At 38.5% G+C, this 21,466-nt stretch overlaps 1 protein-coding gene across 12 annotated transcripts in view; it reads left to right on the forward strand.

The window, feature by feature from the left end:
• Nucleotides 1-21,466, forward strand: part of ZMYND11 (zinc finger MYND-type containing 11) — a 113,470-nt gene that overhangs the window by 89,909 nt on the left and 2,095 nt on the right. For 7 of the 12 annotated variants that reach the window (XM_032234596.1, XM_032234603.1, XM_032234597.1 and 4 more), the window contains 11 exons: nt 2,773-2,850; nt 4,972-5,064; nt 5,908-5,995; nt 7,170-7,225; nt 8,241-8,318; nt 13,426-13,544; nt 13,677-13,793; nt 15,075-15,282; nt 16,057-16,164; nt 18,500-18,772; nt 20,645-20,830. In XM_032234596.1, coding sequence (XP_032090487.1) covers nt 2,773-2,850; nt 4,972-5,064; nt 5,908-5,995; nt 7,170-7,225; nt 8,241-8,318; nt 13,426-13,544; nt 13,677-13,793; nt 15,075-15,282; nt 16,057-16,164; nt 18,500-18,772; nt 20,645-20,830 — 1,404 coding nt within the window. The remainder of the gene's footprint in view (nt 1-2,772; nt 2,851-4,971; nt 5,065-5,907; nt 5,996-7,169; nt 7,226-8,240; nt 8,319-13,425; nt 13,545-13,676; nt 13,794-15,074; nt 15,283-16,056; nt 16,165-18,499; nt 18,773-20,644; nt 20,831-21,466) is intronic. The other 5 variants (XM_032234593.1, XM_032234601.1, XM_032234594.1 and 2 more) reach the window with 3 other exon arrangements.

Here is a 21,466-nt window from a genome sequence, read left to right on the forward strand (position 1 = left end):
TGGATTGTTATTGCTGTAAGGACCATGTGCTGAATTTCTCACGATCCACGAACATCATCCCATAATAGTAAAAACAAAAACAGTCAGAATCATTAGGAAGAATTACAGCAGAGTATAAAACAATGAGGAAAAATGCTAGCAGATATTTTTTCCTAACTATACTTGGCCCTTGCTTGATAAGAGGCAAAGATTAAAATCAAAAGGAATTAATTCCTATAATTGCTTGCATCATATATTTTTGTGAACCTGTTTACCAAAGGGCCACTGACATTTTCAATTTTAAGAAGGTCATTTAAATTTCTGCCATATTATGGTAAAATTTTTAATGATAACAGTCGGTAAAGTTGGAGCTCATAATTCTTATGGTTCCATATTTTGAAGTTTGCAGTCTCAAAAAAATTGTGATAATGATGTTGTTCTTCCAAATGCAAGTATTTAAATGTAATAGCTAAAACTTTTTGCTTATTATGAAAACAAGAAAATTTTATTAAATTCCAAATGTATTATGCAATCCAGTGCAGATTGAAAGTGAAATAATCTTGCAATATTTCTTGTTTTTATTTATCTACTGAATTTTATAAGTATTAATTTTCCAGGAAAATAATAGTAATAGTAATAATAGTAATGCTACTTATTCTTTTTTTCTGTGGTGAATTATTGGTACCTTACAATTTTTGCACTAGAGCAATAATTTTCCCCCTGGATGAAGTAGATTTCATTAGATAATGCAACAAAAATTAGTTATAGAACCATAAAGAATCTTCTTGCTCAGCTTTAAATTCATCTACATATAGCTATTAAAAATGTGAGGTTCAAATTTAGGAGATTAGCTGCATTCTAAAAAAAAGTTTGAAATATACATTGAACAATTTCCTGTTTACTATTGTGCATTAATTAATCCAATCTCTGTAATATATTATTCCCAATCTAATCCTACTTTGGATCGATACCTTCTTCCATGTTTATGCTGGCTTTAAGAAGACTAGTTGCTACGTAATTTCCCAGGCAATTTGCATGCAGACAATCCCACTTTAACAGCGATTAGAAAAGATAGATTAAAAATGTACAGGATAGTTTTTAGGTTTCAAAGACCCCTTCTGGTGTGATATTTTTTTATTCCTATAGTTTGATCTTGTAGAACATTGCTATCTGTGTCCTAAGTGCAAGAAGAATCACAAAGCTTTAAGCTTTTGAAGAAAAGCTGAACTATTTAGATTTCAGAATCTGGATTAGATTCTGTGAAGTATTGTGACTGTTACTAAATAAGTCATTTTAACTGGTCGGGCACAGATAGAAAAGCTATACATGCAGCTTTATCCATTCCCTCCATGGCTATGTAATCTTCAAGCCATTCTTAATTGGGTTTTTCTTGGCCAGACAAGGGATTTTCCCTCCCTGCATGCAGTGGGGCATTAAGGTTATGGCATCTAGCCAGCCAAGGCAGCTTAAGCCACCTGTATATATATACATACAAACATAAATCCATAAGTACAATTTGCAGATTTGCATTTTTTAAATATTAGGATATTGGTGAACTAGCATCACATATAGCCTTAAACACCTCTGTAAAAGAAACTCCACACAGAATAATTTCTTTTTTCTGCCACATGTCTCATTTGTGGGAATAATGTTCCTTTTTTGAAAACTGTAACTGATTAGCTGCTTGGTGATGAGATGACTTTCCTTATACCCAGGGTGGATTTGATTTAAATCATGATTTAAATCACTAGTAAAAAGGCTTGATTTTAAATCAATTTGATTTAAATCGTAATTTTTAAAGAGCAACTGTCATTTCTGTCTCCTCTAACTTGCTGTTGATTCACCGACAGTCCCAATATTGCAAAATATATAGCCTCATGCTATTTAACCAAGCTCCATTTCATGCTGAATAAGCTAAATTATTAACGTATCTTAAAGAAAAAACTGTGTTTAGATATATTTTTTTACTCCAAAAGCATTTTATTAAAATAAATTTGATTAAAAGCAAAATAAATCTGATTTAAATTTTAAAAACTCCATTTTTTTAAAATCAATTTTCACCCACCCTACTTACACCACACTCCACTCCCAATTTTATGTGGGATATAATAGAATGTAGATTCAAATCCTCACTTAGATTCAAATTCCCATTTAGCCACTATATTGCTCAACTGGTCTAAAACATTTATATATATTTACCTAATGTTCATGTCTCACTTAATGGCTGCTTTCCTGCTCACTCCTTCCACAGATTACCCCTTCCCCTACCATCATCCTTGGACACAGATATATACAATATTGTTCCAAAACTGGCATCCAGATACCACACTGCTTGTCCAGATCAATGCAGAAGGGCCAGAAGAGTGTTGGAATGTCACCCAAGAATGTTCAGTTTGAGCTAATTTGGCTGTGGAGTATACAAGTGTGAATTAGAAAAAAAAATAGTGTTTATTTCTCAATTGCAGATTAATTTACCCATCCCATACATCTTTGCTCAGATGGGAATCCTATAGGTGTGTCAATTTAATGGACTTTCCACCTGGTAACTTTTGGGCTTTGTTGACGCTTGAGGAAGAGACAAGTCATCTCCACCAACATCATCCCAGCCAGAATATTCTCTGAGCAGGAATTTCATGTCATTGTGCTTTGACTATTCATCCTTCACTGGCTGCAAGAATAAGCTGCTTGCTTGGGCTGTGTTTTAACGACGTTGCACTGTAAAATCTGTCATATTTCCCAAAAGTCAAAGAGTTCTAAAATAAACTTGTTGATTCCTTCCCCTCCCTCTCTCAGAGCATTAAGAAAAAGAACACCAGTAAGCAAGAGATGAGCACCTATTTGCGCTTCATTGTCTCCCGGATGAAGGAACGGGTGAGTGTTATACATTCTTGATGAATGTATCTTTGCCTTTTTATGTACACTGAAAGCATCTGCACCAAAGACAAATTCCTTGTGTGTCCAATCACACTTGGCCAATAAAGAATTCTATTCTATTCCATTCTATTCTATTCCATTCAGTTGTGTGTAGGAGTCTAAGCAGATGGTTTTGTGTGTGTGTTTTGTTTTGCAACTTCAAATAGTTATAGGTAGTCCTCAATTTAACAATTGATTGCTACCATTTGAAGTTATAATGGACCTACCTTCAGGCTGCTTATGATCTGGATTTGAAGTTCTGACAGTCAAGTTTTCCACCTAGTCAGATGACTAAATTTTGGGTGTTTAGTAACATGAGCGTATTTACAACCATTTGCAGTGTCCTGGGATTACACAACTGTGTTTTAACAACAGTTTTGATGAAAACTGGCATTTCTGATTTTTAGCTAAACCACATCATAGTGAACAATGGGTTTGCTTAATGATTAAGAGCCGAGGTGGCGCAGTGGTTAGAGTGCAGTACTGCAACCACTTCAGCTGACTGCTATCTGCAGTTCGGCGGTTCAAATCTCACCGGCTCAAGGTTGACTCAGACTTCCATTCTTCCGAGGTGGGTAAAATGAGGACCCAGACTGTGGGGGCAATATATCCTGACTCTGTAAACCGCTTAGAGAGGGCTGAAAGCCCTATGAAGCGGTATATAAGTCTAACTGCTACTGCTATTGCTGTTGCTATTCTGTAGCCTCTTTATGACCAGCACATTCACTTAATGACTGCTGCAAAAATTGCAAATTGGGATACATCTGTTTTACAACCATTACAACTTATAACAATAATGGGGAGGCCCTATTATGATTGTTTGTTGAGGACTATGTATAAATCGGCTTTGGAAATGGAACAGGAATCATTTTCTACCTTCCTGTTTCCCCTTCAGTATCTTTGTTTTATCCTCCTACATTCGAATAGATGAATTCACCCAGAAAAAGGGAAATGGGAAAAAATATAACATAAAAAATACATTGTGGGAGCCATATCTCTGAATATGAACTGAAACTTCTCAGTTTCAATCCTGTTTAAAATACACTCTGTAGATGAGCGTAATTCTGTTCAGCAGATGTTCACATATGAGACAAGCTTGAACAATTTTCAGCTAATCAGAAGAGAATTTTCTCGCTAACAGTTGGGCACATATTAAATGCCATGCCTGTGAAAGAATCACAACTTAAGTGCAAGGGATTTCCACATGACCCTGGATCCACTAGTCTTCTCTGTTTCAGCATCTCCATTCCTTTCTAATCCTGCCCATTATTCAGAGACATATTTGTTGGCAGTTTTTACAGCTAAAGTCAAAGAAAATCTATTCCATCTATTTTCAAATTTGATTTTAAGTCAATGTTTCTGCAGGGTTTTATTGCGCATCCTTTGCCACTCTTACTTGGAACATTTTATAGTGCCCAGGGTGGTTTATTTTCCATTTAATTTTCTATTATTTCAGTTTTTGTCCAGACATAAAATTTGTGATGATGGAATAAATAGAGTAACTCCATAGCTTCATGATTTTGAAATTTAGTGATTTAAAGGAATATTTGAAAAGGACAACCAAGCTCTTAATTCTTACCAATACAGTTAAATCTCAATTCGCCAAATTCTGTTTTGATGTGTTATTAATCTTCCATATAATGTTTTATCCACTGTGTCTCTCCATATGTATTACTTAAAAAGTCAGTATTTTCAGCCATCAAAACTCTTGATTGGAAATATTGGCAGGGGGAAAATAATTTTTTAAGAGTTGCTGATTCAATATGTCACATTTTACAAGATGATTGATTGTTTGAAAATTTAAAATACACTTTTGGGAGGAAATAGATATTATAATATTAAAATTTATTAAAATAGAATTATAACATTAATGTATATAAAAACGTTTAGGGATTTTGTTTCTTGATTATGCCTTTCAAATCCCTACATGTCAATCTTTTTGGAGTAGAACTGTTTAAAAACTTTAATTTGTAAATTGGCATGTAATTCAAATGCTTACAAACTTTTTAAAGGCTATGTTACTTTTCTTTCTTCTCAGAATGGCCGGTTTCTAAACCAGTATTTTCTGTCAATTTTTAGGCTATTGATCTAAACAAAAAAGGCAAAGACAACAAGCACCCAATGTACCGTCGATTGGTACACACAGCCGTTGATGTTCCAACCATACAAGAGGTATGTTCCTATATAGTTGAGAGCTACATGCAACAGAAGAATATTGGGAGTTTTCAGATTACCGTATTTTTCAGAGTATAAACAGCACGAGAGTATAAGACACACCAAGGTTTTGAAGAGGCAATTTTTTTAAAAAAAAGTTTTTGCATTCTGCAGACCTCCCAAAAACTGCCCGTTTTTTTTTAAGGGCACAAATAGCCTTTAGGAGGCTTGTAGAGTGGTCCTGGGGTGGAGGCCCCCCAAAACGAGCAAAAAATGACCCATTTTTTTACAAAAACGGGCCTGTTTTCTTTTAAGGGCATGAATAGCTTTTAGGAGGCTTATAGAGTACTCCTGGGGGCTGGGGGGAGCAAAATTGAGCAAAAAACAGCCAGTTTTCCTAAAGGCTATGCATGGCCCTTTTGGTGAAGGGACGGGGTTTGGGGAGGCCAAAAATGCTATATTCAGTGTATAAGATGCACCCAGATTTTTAGCCTCTTTTTTGAGGGAAAAGGTGCATCTTATACTCCGAAAAATACAGTAATCTCGTTTTTAGACTCCCCAATATCCACACTTGGAAATCCCATTTTATTCACTTCTATTTAGAAGCAGTTTGTATGAGTTACTTAGAACAAGGTCTAACTTGAAAGGACTACTAGGTCTTATTTATATGGAAATGCTTTAAGATGGCAGATGAGACCAGAAGCAAACTAAAGCTACACATTGCACAATTTCACAACTTTAAGGTCCCATAAATTACTCTGTAGAAAATGTAATTAAAAACATACTTTTACATGTGTGCTTATTCTGATTGCTAGACAACGCTAATGAATGTTATAAATAATTCTGTTTCAATCTATATAGAAAGTAAATGAAGGAAAATACAGAAGTTATGAGGAATTTAAAGCAGATGCTCAACTTCTTCTACACAACACCGTGATTTTTTATGGAGGTAGGTAGGGACTGATTGGACTTAAAAATAAGATCATCGAGGAAAGGACATCTTGAGGGTAGAATTGATTATAAAGAATAGAGAGTGAGTGAGAACTTTACATTCTGCTCACTTTTACTTCTCCCTCAAAGCTGAATTAGACAAAGTCATGAGGTTTAAGGCAACATGATGGGTCTTTATTACTTCCATTGTTAGAAAGCAAATACTTGAATGGAGAATGAGCCGAGGTGGCGCAGTGGTTAAATGCAGCACTGCAGGCTACTTCAGCTGACTGCAGTTCTGCAGTTTGGCTGTTCAAATCTCACCGGCTCAGGGTTGACTCAGCCTTCCATCCTTCCGAGGTGGGTAAAATGAGGACCCGGATTGTTGTTGGGGGCAATATGCTGACTCTGTAAACCGCTTAGAGAGGGCTGAAAGCCCTATGAAGCAGTATATAAGTCTACCTGCTATTGCTATTGCTATTTCTAGAATGCACTTGTCATGGGCTTCCCAAAAAGCATCACAAGGAATGTTGTAGGAACAATTTGTGGAATGCATGTAGTTCTTCCTTACCAACTGTCTTGTTAACGACCATTCAAAGTTACGACGGCATATGGCAACCAATCATTGACTTTGTAAACATTGCAGTGTCCTATAGTCATGTGATCACCATTTGTGTGTTTCACGACTGGCGTGCAACAGGTAGAGTTAATAGAAAAGGCAAAACTAAAATTTTAACTTGAAGTCATGTGATGTTTCACTTAATGACCAAAGAGGAAGTGAGATCATGAATTCATTGCAGTCACATGTTTCATTTAGCAATTTGCATCACTTAGTAATATAGTTGCTGTCCCAGCTGTGATTGCTAAGCAAGGACTATGAATCGGTCTTTTATTTAAGCCAGCACATCTTTTGTTATGTTTTTTTTCTTTTTTAGTAATGTTATTCAGAAATATTTAATCTTCTTTACACCATGAAATATCCAAGCAGATCTTTAAAATATTTGCCAAAAAGAAGAAGGCTTGGCATGTACAATCTTTGCTTATTTAGTTCATTAGAGCTTTAAATCAGGTTGAAGGGACTGAGGGAACTCAGGTTTTGCAAACTGATGGGGCCTCCAGAATTCAATTGCCAATTGTTTTTCATCATATCATTTACAAAGATTTAGATGTTTGTGGGTGTGTTCTTTTTACAGTGGACAGTGAACAAGCTGATATAGCCAGGATGCTTTACAAAGATACCTGCCATGAGGTAAGTAATAGTTAATCATATTGGTGACTTCTGGACAATTGTTTTATCATTTTCCATATACCCGCGATTTCACTTGTTTTGAAAATTGTTCTGGATAGCCGAAACAAACTTAAAAAAGACACACTGCATTTTCTTAGTTCAGAAACTAATTCCCCATGCAATTCCAAATCCTTATCATGAGTCAAAAGAGCTAATTTTTAAAAGCTAAATAACATTTTTATCTTATCTGTGAACAATAACATAAATAAAAATAAGTAAAGAAAATTTGGACGATTTTACCTGACTTCTATATTGGTACCTCTTTTAGAACAGGTTTTCTTTCAAAAACAAATTCACTTTTTGATTTCAATGAAAAGCTAAAACACCTAAACAATGATGGTGGATTATACTCCACATATTTTAAAAGATAAAGAGTACCAGAATAATTTGAATGTACTAATATATTTATGTATGGTTATATGATTTCCCTGTATTGAATAATTTTGTTTCATCCTTAGAATAAATAAAGGTTCCAACAACCTAAATAAATAAAGGTTTACAACTTTTTATTCAATTTGTACTACTAATATGTTTCTGAAATTATTAGAGGCCAGTTAAAAAACTTACCTTCGAAGAATAGTGGATACACCATATATGATTGACAGCAGAGAATTTATTATTCAGTTTTCGGAAAATAGAATTACTTTTGACTTGGATCCTAAGTTATGGATAAGTACCCAGTTTCTTTTAATGAACTAGTACTAGGTTGGCAGAATGGAAAGGCCAGTGGTTACTACTTTGGTTTGTCAAAGTTTAATGATTTGCTTTAAAATTTGACTAAATGTTTTATATATAATATGATATGGAAAGGTCTGTTTTTACTTAATTTTTCCTTCTCTTTTCTCCTTTTTGTGGTTTTTTTCATGAAACAAATAATAAATTTTCAAAGAAAATGAGGATTTTTCTTTACAATTTTAGTTCTGCATTCCAGCATTTCAGAACATATGACAAGTACTTTTTCTTTTCCCCCCCTCAGTTGGATGAACTTCAGCTTTGCAAGAACTGTTTCTATCTATCAAATGCGCGTCCTGACAATTGGTTCTGCTATCCTTGTGTAAGCTTACGTTTTTTTCACAACTGAAATATGGAATCTGCTGCCCCAAGAAATGGTGATGGAAATTAATCCCAGCTGTTTTAAAGAATGGGCTTAATTGAGGATATAAATACAGCTATCAGACAAAACTGTAAAAAAAGTTAGTTCTGTAGCCACCACTAGGTGGAGCCATCTTCATACCAGTACAAAGATATGGCCAGTTGTCCAAGTGATAAATTTTTTATATTTCCTTGACTACAGTGGTAATTCCTGTCTACCTGGCATTGGGGAAAGGATTGATGCTATAACAAAGGCTTGCCAGTATTTTCCTGGCTTAAGGTCAAGGTAGTTGTGATAAGGTCAAGGTAGTTGTGATAATGATGACTCAAATAAGCAGGGGATCATGGTCCAAAATGAAGAACTTACTTCGGAAAGGCGAAATGGGGAACCAGGTATCACACATCAGTCGCAGAAGAAGAGCAAGGTATGCAAAAACAGAAGTCACCTTCTGGTTGGTGATTCAATCATAAGGGATGTAAATTTAGGAAAAGATACGGAGGTTTTAAAAGAGGTCAGGTGTCTTCCAGAGACAAGAGGCGTATTCTTAAGATAGTCAAGAATGCAAGTAAGGACTGTGATGTTGATGCTATTATACATCTTGGCACAAATGATCCGTCCCAAAAAGATGTACTTTCTGTGAAGAATGATTTCTAGAGCTTGGAGTATGAACTTAGTAGTATAGGTTGTAGGCTTATCTTTTCAAAGGTTTTACCAGTATATAAGGAACAAAAAGGGAAGGACCAGTGTGTAGCAGAGTTTAATGTGTGGCTAAAGGAATGGTGTGAAAGGGAAGGCTTTGGTTTTATTAGTCATGATGTCTGCAGCTGGTCCAATGAAAAACTGTACAAAAGAGATGGTTTGCACCCATCCAAGAAAGGAACTGAGTTACTTGGCATTAAATTCACAGATTTTCTGGATAAACATTTAAACTGAACAGCGGGGACAGAGAATTAATTGATACAGAACATTTCTGTCCCCAGTAATCTAAAATTCATAGGGTTATCAGTGCACGTAACACAGATGTTTGTGCGGTAAGATTATCACTCAGTCAAGCAAAACCAAGCATTTAATAGTAAGTGCCATACCATGTGCATGAATCATACAAGTGGCAAGAAAATAGGGGCAGTCAGGCATAACACAGGATATGTAGACAGTAAATACAGGATCAATCAAAATGGACTCAAATGTCTATACACCAATGCACATAGTATGAGGAATAAACAGGGCGAATTAGAAATTCAAGTAAAAGAGGGCAGATACGATATTGTTGCCATTATAGAAACTTGGTGGGATGAAACCCACAAATGGAACATACAGCTAGAAGGATTTAAATTACTTAAAAGAAATAGACCAAATAAAAGAGAAGGTGGAGTTGCACTATGTATAAGAAATAGCTACATCTCTACAGAAATAGAGCACAACAATGATGAGAACTATCTTGAATGCATTTGGGTCAATATTAAAGGTTGCGGGGGGAGGGGGGAATGACATTGCCATGGGTCTATACTATAGGCCACCCAACCAAGCAGCGGAAGTAGATGAACTTTTTGCTAGTCAGCTAACTAAGGTATGTAGGAAGCACATCACAATAGTAGTGGGGGATTTTAACTACCCTGGCATCAACTGGGAAACAAACTCTGCACCAAGTGGAAGATCCAACAGGAAGATCCTAACAAACCTAGCAGACAACTTTGTTTCCCAAAAACTAGAGAAGGGAACAAGGGGATCAGCCATATTGGACTTAATTCTCACTAACAGAGAGGAAATGATAGAAAGTGTTGAAGCCACAGGAACCCTGGGGGCAAGTGACCATGCAATATTGGAATTCAACATTATGCAAGCACAAGTAGTAGAACAAAGTGAAACTAGAGTCTTGGACTTTAAGAGAGCTAATTTCAATAAACTTAGAGCTTGGGAAAAATTCCATGGATGAGAATCCTCAAGGGGAAAACAACTCAAGAAGCTTAGGAAATTTTGAAAAATGAGATTACAAAAGCCCAGTCTAGCACAATACCAATGAAGAAGAAAAATAACAGCTCCCAAAAGAAACCAGCATGGCTGCATAAAGAATTCTCTGACAAATGAAAGACAAAAAAGTTAAGTATAAACAGTGGAGAGAGGAGGACATAACTAAGGCAGAATATCAGCAAATAGCCCGAGCATGTAAAGATAAAGTGAGGAACGGTAAGGCTCACAATGAAGAAAGGCTTGCCACAAAAGTAAAAAAATAACAAAAAATGCTTCTTCCAACACGTTAAAAACAAGAAAAAGGTTAAGGAAACACTTGGTTCGTTGCTGGGAGAAAGTGGCAAGAAGGTGACAAGCAACAGGGAGAAAGCAGAACTATTTAACTCATGTTTAACTCTGTCTTTACAAAAAAGGATAAAGCAGTCCAACCTATCAAAAACAGCACCACAAAAATCAGATTAGGAACATAAGTGGAAATAGGGAAGAAAATGGTAGGCGAGCACCAGTCTACCCTAGACGAGTTCAAATCACCAGAACTGGATGGATTACACCCCAGGGTTCTGAAGGAACTGGCAGACGAGATCTCAGAACCACTGAACTATATCTTTCAGAGATCCTGGAGCACCGGGGAACTACCAGAGGACTGGAAAAGAGCTGATGTGGTTCCCATCTTCAAAAAAGGGAAAAAACAGATCCAGGAAACTACAGACCTATCAGCCTGACTTCAATACCAGGAAAGATTCTGGAAAAGACAATCAAGCAACGAATTAGCGAACATCTAGAAGCAAACAAAGTAATAGCCAAAAGCCAACATGGGTTTGTCAAAAACAGATCATGCCAGATTAATCTTATTGCATTCTTTGATAATGTGACAAAATTAGTGGACTAGAGGAATGCTGTCAATATGGTTTACTTGGATTTCAGTAAGGCATTTGAAGTCTAAGGTAGACCATAACCTACTACTAGATAAAGTAGAAGAATGTGGGTTAGACAGCATCACCACCAAATGGATTTGTAACTGGCTGACCAACCACACTCAATGTGTAGTCCTCAACGGAACTGCATCTTTATGGAGGAAAGTATGCAGTGGAGTACCTCAAGGCTCTGTTTTGGGCCCAGTACTCTTCAACATCTTCATCAATGATTTGGATGAGGGAATAAATGGGGAACTCATCAAATTTGCAGATGACACCAAGCTGGCAGGAATAGCTAAAGATATAGAAGGATCTTGACAAACTTGAACATTGGGCACTATCTAATAAAATGCAATTTCAATGGTGAAAAGAGTAAGGTTCTACATTTAGGCAAGAAAAACGAAATGCACAGGTACAGTTAGGGGGTACCTTGCTCAATAGTAGTAACTGTGAAAGGGATCTTGGAGTCGTAGTGGACAACCATTTAAATATGAGCCAGCAGTGTGCTACAGCTGCCAAAAAAGCCAACACAGTTCTAGGCTGCATAAACAGAGGGATAGAATCAAGATCACGTGGTGTTAATACCACTTTATAATGCCTTGGTAAGGCCACACTTGGAATACTGCATTCAGTTTTGGTCACCACGATGTAGAAAAGATGTGGAGACTCTAGAAAGAGTGCAGAGAAGAGCAACAAAGATGATTAGGGGACTGGAGACTAAAACGTATGAAGAACGGTTGCAGGAACTGGGTATGTCTAGTTTAATAGAAAGAAGGACTAGGGGAGACATGATAGCAGTGTTCCAATATCTCAGGGGTTGCCACAAAGAAGAGAGAGTCAAATTATTCTCCAAAGCACCTGAGGGTAGAACAAGAAGCAATGAGTGGAAACTAATCAAGGAGAGAAGCAACTTAGAACTGAGGAGAAATTTCCTGACAGTTGGAACAATTAATCAGTGGAACAGCTTGCCTCCAGAAGTTGTGAATGCTCCAACACTGGAAGTCTTTAAGAAGATGTTGGATAGCCATTTGTCTGAAATGGTATAGGGTTTCCTGCCTACGCAGGGAGTTGGAATAGAAGACCTCCAAGGTCCCTTCCAACTCTGCTATTGCATTGTATTGTAAGGGCTCACAGAGTAAAAGCATTCCTTGGAGATTCCCAAAATAACAATCTATAATTCATTTTGTGTGCTTGAACACTGCCAAGACCATCTGTAGTGAACAAACCATCTTATCAGTTTTTGTATGTTGTGCAAAGAAGGCCAGAATCTTTCATTTTAGAAGTCATAATTTCCAAATTGTGGAATAAACACCAGTTAAGCATTCAGAAACATTAATTTAAACCACATTTTTTAATGCTTGCCTGTGAGGTTTAATTCTCCTGCACAGCTTCCTCAATAATATTAGATGTTTCCTGGGCATGAAGCAATACAATGCCAATTTTTGCTGATAAGAAGGAACATTTATTTACTTGAAGCCTCAATGAACCACAGTTTCTTTGCTCTAAATTAACAATGCTTAGAAACTGCCAGCACAATGATAATTTGTTATACCATGGAAGTATGGTCTGTTAAACTATGCTGATACTGGTGTTATGTAGATCAAACTTTTTAAAGTGTTTATCACTATTGTTAAGTTTTAGTTAATGGGTAGGTTTTGTTGTGGAGTCCTTGGTGCTCTCTCCGTTTGGTTGTTTTCTTGCAAACTTTTCATAACACAGCTAGGCAAGCCGTTTGTATATATGAACAGATACCAGAGCCCACTCCCTTGCAGCACCGATGATGTTAGCTAGTTGGGTAATGGAATGTCTGCAGGAAAACCACCAAGGACCTCACAGTTCAAACCTGAACTCCAAATATTCTCTTAGCAATAGCAGTTAGACTTATATACCGCTTCATAGGGCTTTCAGCCCTCTCTAAGCGGTTTACAGAGTCAGCATATTGCCCCCAACAACAATCCAGGTCCTCATTTTACCCACCTCGGAAGGATGGAAGGCTGAGTCAACCCTGAGCCGATGAGATTTGAACAGCCGTCAGCTGAAGTAGCCTGCAGTGCTGCATTTAACCACTGCGCCACCTCGGCTCTTGAGTTGATAAGCTTTATTTTCATTATGTGACCTGGTCATACCGGACGCCTGCCAAGTCAGAAATACTTCTGTAACTAGTACCATATTCCTTTACTTTTTAGATACCAAATCATGAACTGGTGTGGGCCAAAATGAAAGGCTTTGGATTCTGGCCTGCAAAAGTCATGCAGAAAGAAGACAATCAAGTTGATGTTCGCTTTTTTGGCCATCACCACCAAAGGTATTTTCCTTCTTGCAGTGTCTCTTGTATACTGAGACAACCAGCACACCCCTGGGTGTGGTTAATGGTGTGGATTCAACCCAGACTGATGCAGGTTCAAATTCACTTGAACTTTGACCCATTCTTTCTCAGGCCAATCAACCACACTGGATTGCCTTTGCAAGATGAAATTGGAGGTGGAGATGTTGTGGAGCTTCAACTGGAGGAAAAAGATCTAACAAATAAACAACAGTGCGCTTCTCTTTCTAGGTGTGGTGAAATGTCTGGATTCCTAGGAGGGAGAGGCTGCATTCCTGGGGACTAAAAGACAGCAGAACTTAAAACAGTTTGGTTGAGGGAAAGAGATTTAAGATAGCTCCTCCCTAGAGATTTTTCAGATTATATCTCTACTGATGGAAATGGTTGCTTTAGTTTGGCAAGATTTCTGTCTAAGGGTGAAGGACAACCAAGGACACTGCTTGAAGGTCACTCTGTGTCTTTCTTGATTTTTGGGGGCGCCTGATACTAAGGCTCAGTAAAATTCTACTGTTCTCTTAACCACAGTAGCCAACTGGGACCAGTCACTTTCAGGCGCCCTAGTCCATCTCATAAAGTGGTTTTGTTAGGAGAAACAGGAGTAGGGAATCATTGCATATCTCATCTTGAGTGGAACAAAGTAAAGTGAGACATAAATCCATTCAATAACTGCATGTTTTGTCTTCCTGACATTTGTGACATTAGACAATCTGAATCCTAAACAACCTGCCAAAGAATTTGTTTCCTAAAATTGAAACAAGAATGCAGAGAGTGGTCAGCTTTACAACTGTTTATTTAATGGCTGTTCAAAGGTACAACGGCACTGAAACAAGTGACTTATAACTAGTTCTCACACATAAGACCGTTGTAACATCCTCACAGTCATATGTTCAAATTTTAGGACCTTTGCTAATGGCATGTGCATATTTTCAGTGGTTGCAGGGTCCAGAATCCAGGAGTTGCAACATTTCCAGGGGGCTTCTGACAAGTAGCCAATGGGGAAAGCCAGGTCCATTTAACAGCTACTTGATTCACATAACAACTGTAGTGATTTGCTTAGCAACATGGTCAAAAAGTGAATCGTGCCCCATTTGCAAAGTTGTTGAGAGTTACCTGTAGCCTTTCATATAATTCAGATTCATTTTTTTCCTATACCACAAGCTGTGATGTCATTGTGGAGCACCTAGATACTAATAAAGTTAAACATACTGAGAAGCTGTAATTGCACATAGAAATAACTGTTGTAGTTTGGACTAGGAGAGAATGAAAATTGAAATAGAATTAAAATTAACATTGGGGGTATGTGAAGAGTACGGCAGGGCGGGGGAGACTCAATGTTATATCTATGACCTCACCATCAAAAACCCAATGGAGAAGACTTTTCATCATTTAGGTAAGATTTGCGCTCTTAGAGTTGAATGGATGTTTGGCGTAGAAAAGGATGATTTGAAAACTGAATTGGCAGCCACCTTCAAAGGATGTGCTTAAGTGTATCTTTTCATTTTCATTGTCGAGGGCCTGGATTCCTTCAGAAAATATTCAGGATATCACCGTTAATATACACCGGCTACACGTAAAACGTAGCATGGGCTGGAAAAAAGCATGCGATGAGTTAGAGCTGCATCAGCGTTTCCTTCGGGATGGCAGATTTTGGAAATCCAAAAATGAGGATAAAGGAGAGGAAGAGGCAGAATCAAGCATTTCTTCCACCAGTAACGAGCAAGTGAGTAGATGAGTTGCATTACCCCAGTTTATATAGCCCAGTTGCAGTTGATTGTTGAAGTTTGGCTATTTCTTTAATCTGCTTTTTTCTTACCGCAGATCTGAAAATCCATATATCATATGGAAAACTGCACCAGATTCCGGATCTAATGTAGTCTGTCTTTACCCTGCTTTTAATCACTGTATTTCATCAAAGATTTGCAATAAAAGCAATTCTTTCCTCTTTGGAGTAATTCTAGAATTGGCATCATTGTATGTACCTGAAGTACAAATTATAAGTCTCTTCTGGAAGCCGTTCCTTGCTTATTTTTAAATGAATAAGTTTATAGAGTGATTCACATTGGTTTCAAATCCCAGAACAGTTGTGGAGTTTAGATTTTGTTTGCATTGTTGTTTTAGGTGGATGAAACTATTAGCCTTCTTTGTGGGGTTTTGTATCTCTGCCTGCTTTTTCCCAACTTCCTTACACAAACAAGTTAGAGCGTGCCTCTGTTCTGTTTCTCAGATACAAAAAAAAATTCCAAGCTGTCTTGGTAATGGACTTTTTTTCATGCACTCTAAAAACTTATGGGCATAGCAATTAAAGAGGGTGAGGCACCTTGGTATCTAGCTATATTAACTTGGGAGCTGGGATTTTACCAAATTTTGCAATTCAATTCATGGCCAAAGATAGTTGATAATGATAACCAAAACTGTAACAAAAGAGACTGGGCTTCTTACAGACAATTCTAAATGAGTATTGTTTATTTATTTATTTATTGTTTCTTAATCCTAGCTAAAAGTTACTCAGGAGCCAAGAGCAAAGAAAGGAAGACGCAATCAAAGTGTGGAACCTAAAAAGGAAGTAAGGAACAGCATGGCAATTAAATACATGCACTTGTGGGTGAGGGAGAAAACATTATTCAAGCATTTTTCTTCTGACTGTTTACAAATTCATTTTTCTTCGTGTTTTATAACTCGGAAAAGTGATGATCGTTTCTTAAAAGAGCATGTTTTAATCTGTTTTTAATTTTCTTCATTTGGAAGTATTTCTTCTATTTCATTTTTTTTAAAAATAGTAGCTGTATATACTCCAAATAGGATCGTTCTTATAATTTCAAATAGTGATTTGGAAATTGATTCCAACCTATCCATCCTTAATAGAGATAGAATCTGAAGCTATAAGCTTTCATGCTGGATCACTTCTGCCGATCTATAATTTAGCTTTGCCAGTGTTAGAGCATGCATAGATGAGCTTATGTTTTAATCAGTTAGAATCCTTGTTGGAACCAGTTTGCAAAAAGAAGGGGGGGGGGGAATGGGCGATGTATGCATTAAGAATACATGTATTTGTTAGTTGCAAAGTCTTGTCCGACACATTGTGACCCCATGGACAATGTTCCTCCAGGCCTTCCTGTCCTTTGGGTACTGTCCATGGGGTTTTCATGGCAAAGACACTGGAGTTGGTTGACATTTCCTTCTCCAGTGGATCACGTTTTGTCAGAACTCTCTGCTGTGACCTGTCTGTGGCCCGGCATGGCATAGCTCATAGCTTCATTGAGTTACACAAACCCCTTCACCACAACAAGGCAGTAATCAATTAAGAATATATATATGTACCCCTTCAATTTCTGAGTATCTTCAGAGTTGCCTAAATTCCTATTCTGTATGGTTATAATACTAGTTTAGAGGCATGGTGGCTCAGTGGCTTAATGACGCCGGAAATAGTCTCGCTCCGGCGGTTCGAGCCCTAGCATTGCAAAGCAGAGTAAGTTCCTGTCATTTTGCCTCAGCTTCTGTCCACCTAACAGTTTGAAAGCATGTAAGTAAATTGGTAGGTAATTTCGTTAGAGAGATGAGCTGGCACTCTTTGCAGGTAGTCAGATTCCTGACGCCTCTAAACCTTACCGGTTGCCTGTTTGCGAGGCAGCTCTTGGAAGGAAAGGGGCCTTGCGTGATGCTGCAGGAAGACCTACTTGTCTTTCTCTCTGGTGTGAAGCCAGCTCACCCTTCTGGGGCACACCTTGGAAAATGCACAAGCGTGTCCTATAACAGAGCAGATACTTTGGCAATTCAAATTACTATTCTGCCATAGCATTGTAGTCTCTTAGCTATTGTAGCAATGTCATAGAGTAATAGGAATAACAGTTAATGGAGATATGCAAAACTTAGTAATTTGGAAACCAGTAATAATATTTTATAATGATGAATCCTTGGTGCTGTCTGAGCTTGCTTGTTTTCTTGCAGATGTTTCATTACTCTAAACAGGTAACATCATCAGTCACAGATGATGTTACCTAGCTTGGGTAATGGAATGTCTGCAAGAAAACAAGCAAGCTCAGACAGCACCAAAGGATCCCTCATTTCAACCCTGAGCTACAAATGTTCTCCTTTGATATTTTATAATGCATATGTGGGCTCCTTGGTGCGTTCTGGGTTTTTCCTTTCAGACATTTCATTACCCAACTAGGTAACCTCATCACTGCTGCCTTGATGGTTTATCCTCAGGGTGCCATCGGCCAGACAGTGTCAGCCAGCGACCCCCAGGGGGAGAGCCTTCTCTGTGGGAGCACCTTCCCTCTGGAATGAGCTGCCCCCGGAGCTTTGCATAATCCCCGACCTCCGGTCCTTCTGACGCGCCCTAAAAAGTTGGCTTTTCCAGCAAGCCGTCCTGGCCTGAATAGAATAAAATACAGGATTAATTTGGTTATTAATTTTAATTTAATTTTTAAATTTTTATTGTAAATATCAATTGGGTTTTTTTGGATACTTTATTTAATGTCCCTTTTAATTTTTGTAATATGTGTTTTCTTTTATGTTGTACGCCGCCCTGAGTCCTTGGGAGAAGGACGGCATATAAATCCAATAAACCTATAAATCTATCTAGTCGGGGAATGAAACACCTGCAAGAAATCAACCAAGCTCAGAGAGCATCAAGAATCCCCCAGTTCAACTCTAAGCTGCAACTGTTTTCTTCTATAGATATTGTAATGCATGTGATTTACCCCCCTCCCCCCAATTGTATGAAATAATGGTGGAGTCATTGGCATGATAATGTTTTAATTGTACAATGTAGCATTGCATTTTTGTCTTTAAAGAACACCCCAATTAATTTTTACCTAAGTAATATTTATAATTATGTGGATTAATACACATTTTTCAGTCTTTATCTCTCTGATCTAAATGGTTGTAGTCCTTCTCATTGGCCACGTTAGTGACACCTCCTTTTGTTATGTTAGGAGCCGGAGCCTGAAACAGAAGCAGTCAGTTCAAGTCAGGAAATTCCCACAATGCCTCAACCCATTGAAAAAATTTCAGTCTCGACCCAGACTAAGAAATTAAGTGCCTCTTCTCCTAAAATGCTGCACCGGAGCACCCAGACAAATAACGATGGTGTGTGTCAAAACATGTGCCACGAGAAATACACCAAAATCTTCAGCGACTTCAAGGATAGAATCAAGTCTGATCACAAGAGAGAAACTGAGAGAGTTGTGCGAGAAGCTATTGAGAAGGTAATTAACTAGTTTGATGGCATCTTGAGAATATTCTAATTAATTCTAATTATTCATTGTTGCTGAAATTTATTTCTATATATACCTCTTTTCAATCGTTCGGGACTGGAAGGCGGCTCCTTTTCTGTACGAAGATGATAATCCCCTGGCTGATCACTGTGCAATTAAACTCTTCTAAAATTGACCATTTTAGTCAAGAAGTCTGTGATGTCTTCATGGCAACAGTGGGAGAATGACACAAATTTCATTCTTCTTGCATGTTGCGTTGTGATGCAGAATGGCCCAAGTGGATGTGATTTGTGCAAAGACATCTTGATGTCCCCATCACTTTGTCGTCATTGGGGAATTCTATTGGGTGCCTAGGTCTCATGAATGGTCTCCAATAAAGGAAAAGTACAGGAATCTTCATGGAAGATCTGAGCTGAATTTGCTCTTAATTCAAACCATTCTGTGGTCTATGTTCTGCTTAATGCAGTGGTGTCAAACTCGCGACCCACAGGCCAGATGTGTCACTCTCTGGCCGCACCCACCCCTGATTTAGCAAAGGGGGGAAAAGTCACAATATGTCACGGGACGATGACATGACGACACAAGTTTGACACCCTGGCTTAATGTGTCCCATATTGCTTAGTTTTGGCAGCAATAATTTAATATGGGATTGGTGAGTGGGTTCAAACATCCTATTGAATGCAAAGTAAACAAATCAAACTCTGGTTTAATTTGTATGTACTTTACATAGTTGCCAAACTTGAACAGTAAAATTCTGGGAAGGTGGCAAGCATGCTGGAAGTCTAGCATTTTTTTTTTCTGTGGATAACTGAACACTCCGGGTGGATGTGCTTTTTACCCCACTGTCACCAGTGGTGGTTCCTTCTTTTTCAGTTGGAGCCCTGCAATTATTTGAAGATGAATGCTAGTAGTCCTTCTTCCACCTAGATGAATCTAAGCCAGGGGTGAAGTGTACTTAACTTTGCTACCTGTTCGCAAATGTGAGCATGCACTCTTCCTCCGCTCGCACACTCCATCTCCGTGCATGCGCAGGACCTTCCGCGCATACGCAGAGAGTAAAAAACGGACGTGATAACATCCTAGTGGGTGGGCAGAGCCTGCTACGAAAAAGGTAAGTAGAACAGCGAGGGGAGGGATCAGCTGTGCAACACGGTTTAGATGAGCTAGAAAGCCGGAAATCCTGCTTTCTAGTTTATATAAATCATGCGTCACAGCCGATTGTCGGAAATACCGGGTCGCCCGAACTGATAGCACTTTTTTACTACCGGTTCTATTTGGTTGAACCGGTCCAAACTGGTAGCATTTCACGCCTGGCCTAGGCCCCTTAGGGATCAAGGGAGCTGCTTCCGTTAAGAGCAACTGAGTACAAGTACAGATAGTCCTTATGACCACAATTGAATCCAAAATTTCCACTGCTTATTTAGAAGGTTGTTAAATGAGTTTTGTCCATTTTATGTCCTTTCTTGCCATGGTTGTTAAGTGAATCACTGCAGTTGTTAAATTAGTAACCCGATTGTAAAGTGAATCTGACTTCCCGGTTGACTCTACATGTCAGAAGGTCGCAAAAGCTGATCACATGATCCCAGGACACTGCTACCGTCATAAGCATGAATCAGTTGCCAAGCGCCTGAACTTTGAACACGTGTACCGTGGGGATGCTGCAGCTGTCGTAAGTGTGAAAACCAAAAAACGGTCAGAAGTCACTTTTTTTCCCCCCAGTGTCATTGTAACTTTGAAGGATCGCTAAACGAATCATTGTTAACTCGAGATTTCCTGTAATGCTGTGTAAGTTGCTTTTGGGAAGAAGAAAGAGTTGGAAGCACCACCTCCGGCCTTTCACTCACCTGCTTTTTAACATTCCAGCTGCGTTCAGAGATGGAGGAGGAGAAAAGGCAGGCTGTGAACAAAGCCATTGCAAATATGCAGACTGAGTGTGACCGAAAGACAAAGCAGGTAAAGGAGAAATGCAAGGAGGAATTTGTAGAAGAAGTTAAGAAGTTAGCCAGCCAGCACAAACAGCTGATCTCTCAGACCAAGAAGAAACAGTGGGTAAGCAGCACTACTGGCGCATTGGCGCCTCGGGCCATTATCTTCTGTGTTCCTATCTGTGTTGGCGAATAAGAACACTTTGGGATAACGAGAACATTTTGGGGACCCAATCTTTGGAGAGATGAAAGTTTACTTTCCTTACATACTTCTGCTTTCTCTGGGATCTTAGCTTCCCATTTGTTGATTTCTCTGATGAATTTACTTATGGCAGGTGCAAGTAAGCTTTTACCATGAGCTCCAGCAGGCACCCCTAGCACGTCTCCTGACTTTTCCCTACCACAGAAGTCCTGTGAAGTTGTGTTGGGCAGAAGGTTCTCCAGGCTGAATGGGAATTTGGAGCCTGATTTGTTCAACCGCTCAGGAGTACAGTTAGCTTTGTATTTGCCTCTCCTTCGTCCCAGTGAATGTTGTAGTGCATAGTACAAGTGTCTGTGGCCATGCGGGGAAATCCCAGCTCCCTTGTGGCACGCGTTGGGCTTTCGATTGCAAGCTCACATTTGCCATTCTGGGCTTTGTGGACAACCCTGTGCACAACCATTTTATAATTGTCTGCTGCCTCTTTTCACTTGGGATCTGGTTTAATTAAGTGAAAGAGAGTCCCTCTGCGTTGAAGTTGTTTGAGGAGGTAAGAAGACC

This window comes from Thamnophis elegans, chromosome Z, assembly GCF_009769535.1.
Source record: "Thamnophis elegans isolate rThaEle1 chromosome Z, rThaEle1.pri, whole genome shotgun sequence".
NCBI lineage: Eukaryota > Metazoa > Chordata > Lepidosauria > Squamata > Colubridae > Thamnophis > Thamnophis elegans.